General features: G+C 54.2%; 1 protein-coding gene across 1 annotated transcript; it reads right to left on the bottom strand.

Annotated features, from left to right (window-relative positions):
* CTRU02_207281 (G1/S-specific cyclin Pcl5) lies at positions 1 to 2,119 on the bottom strand (the record flags this gene model as incomplete). The annotated part of the gene is made up of 2 exons (XM_036719330.1): positions 1 to 1,664; positions 1,729 to 2,119. The coding sequence occupies 2 exons, from the start codon at positions 2,117 to 2,119 to the stop codon at positions 1 to 3; spliced, it is 2,055 nt and encodes a 684-aa protein (XP_036589037.1).
* Between the last annotated feature and the right edge of the window lie 1,299 nt (positions 2,120 to 3,418).

Genomic DNA, 3,418 nt, shown 5'->3' with positions numbered 1-3,418 from the left:
TTAGTTTAGAATTCCTTCCCACATGCCTGGTCCACGGTATCCGCCAATTGAGTGAAGGGCTGATGCCTCGTAAGCTGGTGTCGCTTCAGTCGCGCAGCAGACACGCTTTCTCGGGGAACCCCGATCGTTCATGACGACTTGGTTAGATCTGGGGCGGACCAAGGTCTGGGGCCATGGCTTGCCGGTGAAACTACCAGACAACATATCCCGAACGTTTTCCTGGAGGGAATTGTCTACTACCGAGATCCCACGCGCACGCTTGCGTGAAGCCGAGGCGATAGGAGTAGCATCGTCGGTGCCGTAATTCTGAAGCTCTTGAAGTGCGCGCGCAGCGTCATTGGCAGGGTCATGAGCCATCTCATCGAGGTGTCTTTGAGCCAAGGGAGTGTCCAACGACATTTCACCAAGTCTTCCCACCGGGCCGGTGTAAGACTCAGGAGATGAGGTGATACAACTTTCCTCGTAGTCCTCAGGAACCGAGGTGATCGTCGGTCTCAAGCTCGACCTCTCACTGCAGAGCTTCGCAGACCGGAATCGCGCCTGGACACCCAAGTTGGGAGCCGGCGCGCTAGCCAGTGACGAAGCAGACGAGATTGAGGAGGAGCGCGAGGTTCGCGACGAGTCGGAAACCATCGATTCGGGAGAAGACGCGGTGGAGATTGAGGTGGCCAGAGATGAACGACGAACCGGGTAGTAACCCTGGGGCGACGTGTTTGTTACGGGCCAGCGATCCAGACACTGAGCGGCACTGGCGCAAGAGGCTTGCGCCATAGCGAGACCCATGGCATTGCCCTTGCCGAGATGGGATGCAGTACTCACAGCAGGAGTACTGTATCCACTCGACTGTGGCGTGAGGCGGGGAGTTGGAAGCAGACCGAGGGCGGGAGCCAGCCGACCGGGAGTATATACAGTGGCCGGCGTAGGTTCCATGATGGTGGGGGTGTTGAAAGATCGCGGGGTAGGGGTAAGCTCCGCTGAGTCGTATCCCAATCCACAGGCACCGTTCATAGCAAGAGCATCTTGAGTGGCCGGTCGAACTTTGCGGTGACGAGCCAAAACATGGGTGCTAGATGTGAGGTGGGCAGTGGGAATCAGACCCTCAATGTTGTCGAGCTCAGGGTTCAGTTGAAGAATGACCATTTTCCAGTTCGAGCTCTGCTGGGCGTACCACTGAGTTGAGGTTCCGGGAGCAGGAGGCGACGGAGGCGTATACTTTAAGACAATATCAGTCCATCTCTGGAAGACTTCGTCGGTGATATGAAGCTTCCACTCAACAGCCAAAAGGAAAGCAATTTCGTTTTGGTTGATCTCTGCCGTGTTGAGTCCTGAAATCTTACTCCAGGCTCTAGCGGAATAGTTTCTGTCTTGCAGATACTTTGACGCCAAGATGAGAGCTGCAAGGAACATGCGACGACCGCACTGAAGAGCGCGACATTCATGCTTGTCATCTGGCTGCTCCATAGTGAAGTCATGCTTAGGAACGTGAGGCTTAATCAGGATCAAGTAGTACAGAGCAACCTGGAGAGTGGAGTAGCTAGTGCGTGAGCGTCGCAGAGTTTCCTGGATAAAGGTACGGAGGGGCAGCACCGCCTTGCTACCCAACTCATTGCGGCAGACAACTGAAGACAAGGGCCAGATAGCCTCAACAATCTGAGTCGACGAATCTAAGAGGAGCAGTGGGTCAGGAATCATATCGATCGAGTGCGTATTCATATTGCTGTTGCTTACCAACGAGATTGTCGACGAAGTTGTGCTTGCGTTCGGATTGGCGAACGAGAGTTGGCGGTGCTCCGGTGCGGGCAGGGTTTGCACCGGTCCGTCTCGGGTTTTGTCGCAGCTCGGCAGGAACAGCAACAGGCGCTTGCTGAGTGGGTTGTTTAGTCCAAGAACTCGTAAATCTCACGGCAGCGTCACGTGCGGCGGGTCGCGACAAACAGTACGAGTCGGCAGAATCGGAGTCGGAAGTGTTGGTCGGAGAGGTGGAGGTAGAAGATTGGGAGGAAACAGCAGACCAGGCGGAACCCGAGGAGGTGGATGCCAGGGATTCTAGCGAGGAGCTGTAGGTGTCGTTTTGGTAGGAGCTGATGAAAGCCGACGAATCATCTTCGACGTACTTCATCTTGGATATAAGGTTTGGAGGGTATCGGCGTTAAAGATTCGAGTGAGGTGAAGGTACCTCCAGTCGCCGTCAAGCTAAGTCAACCGGGTAAACCGTCGGGGGTTTTGTTTGTATAATCAGATCGTGATACCGTAGCTAAAACGCGAACCTCACAGCAGCATATGGCAACTGTTGCAAAGCCCTTTAAAGTCGTAGATATGGAAGGTAGCTTTTAGACGCGAGAGTCCACAGCCAACTTTACACAAACGATCAAACCGGAAGACGAGGCGAGACGAGCGACTGGAGTAAATTTCGTGATTCGGATCAGAGGCATCGTTGGTTTAATACATCTAAGAGGAGGGGAGAGTTGTCTGGTTATATGGTGAGCTACTGTAAAGACACCATACGGTCAAGTAGGCGAATGCGACAAGTTTGGTGATAGTGAAGTGAAGGTGTAAGTGAGTGGGGTAGAGATGGGTGGATGAGGTTGGTGATGGCAGGCGAGGTCGGAGTCGGAAGAGATTAGGTGAGGGGAGAATGGAAGGTGAGGTGAGGATATGCAGGTACTATAATGTGTGGCTGGCCCTCGAGGTTATATCCAAGCGGGTGGGATGAGGTGTGACTCTTTGCCTTGCGCGTGCTATCTTGAACGTGTTCAGAGGGGCGACATGCTGGCGTGACGAAGTCGGAGGACCCCTTGGGTGGCTCAAGTCTGGTCCAGCTGGTAGATGACTCTTTCGGGTGCTGGAGTGGCGAAGGGGGGTGTACCTGGTTCGTTGTCGCCGACACAGGTGGCTCCAACTGGCAGGCAGGGTAGGCAGAAGGGGCAAGTTGGGGGTGAGGAGGCAAGGAAGGGAGGAGTGCGGGAGAGTGGCAGCCTAGGGAAGCCCGACCGACCAGGGGGTGTGTGTTGGGTATTGGGAGTGTATGAGTGGCCCGGAGAGGTGCGTGATCGGTCGCTTGGGTGCTGAAAAGGGTAAGGGAAAAAAGAGGGACGGTGGCTAGACAAGAGCAGTGTGTGCTGCTTGCCTGCCTGCTGTGCTGTGCAACCAAACTAACCTTTGAGAGGGCGGTGCAGCTACTGCTAGAAGTCTCTCGGTTGGAGATGGCTCTTGGCGAACTGCGGCGGAATGTGGCGAAGGAAGTGCTGGGTCAGCGGGTGAGCGCCAGGTTGAAAAGATGAGTCGTAATCGTCGTGTGAGTTGTCGCAGTTAATCGAGCCGTGATTAAAAGAATGAGTATAGTATAATGACAAAAAGATAGCGTAGGGTATCGGGATTTTTCTTGGGAAGGTAAATAAAAGAAAATGAGAAAGTGAGT

The sequence above is a fragment of the Colletotrichum truncatum genome (genome assembly GCF_014235925.2).
Source record: "Colletotrichum truncatum strain CMES1059 chromosome Unknown Contig_0004, whole genome shotgun sequence".
Taxonomy (NCBI): Eukaryota; Fungi; Ascomycota; class Sordariomycetes; order Glomerellales; family Glomerellaceae; genus Colletotrichum; species Colletotrichum truncatum.
Note: the sequence above shows the minus strand (reverse complement) of the source record. Positions and strands in the feature narration are given on the sequence as shown.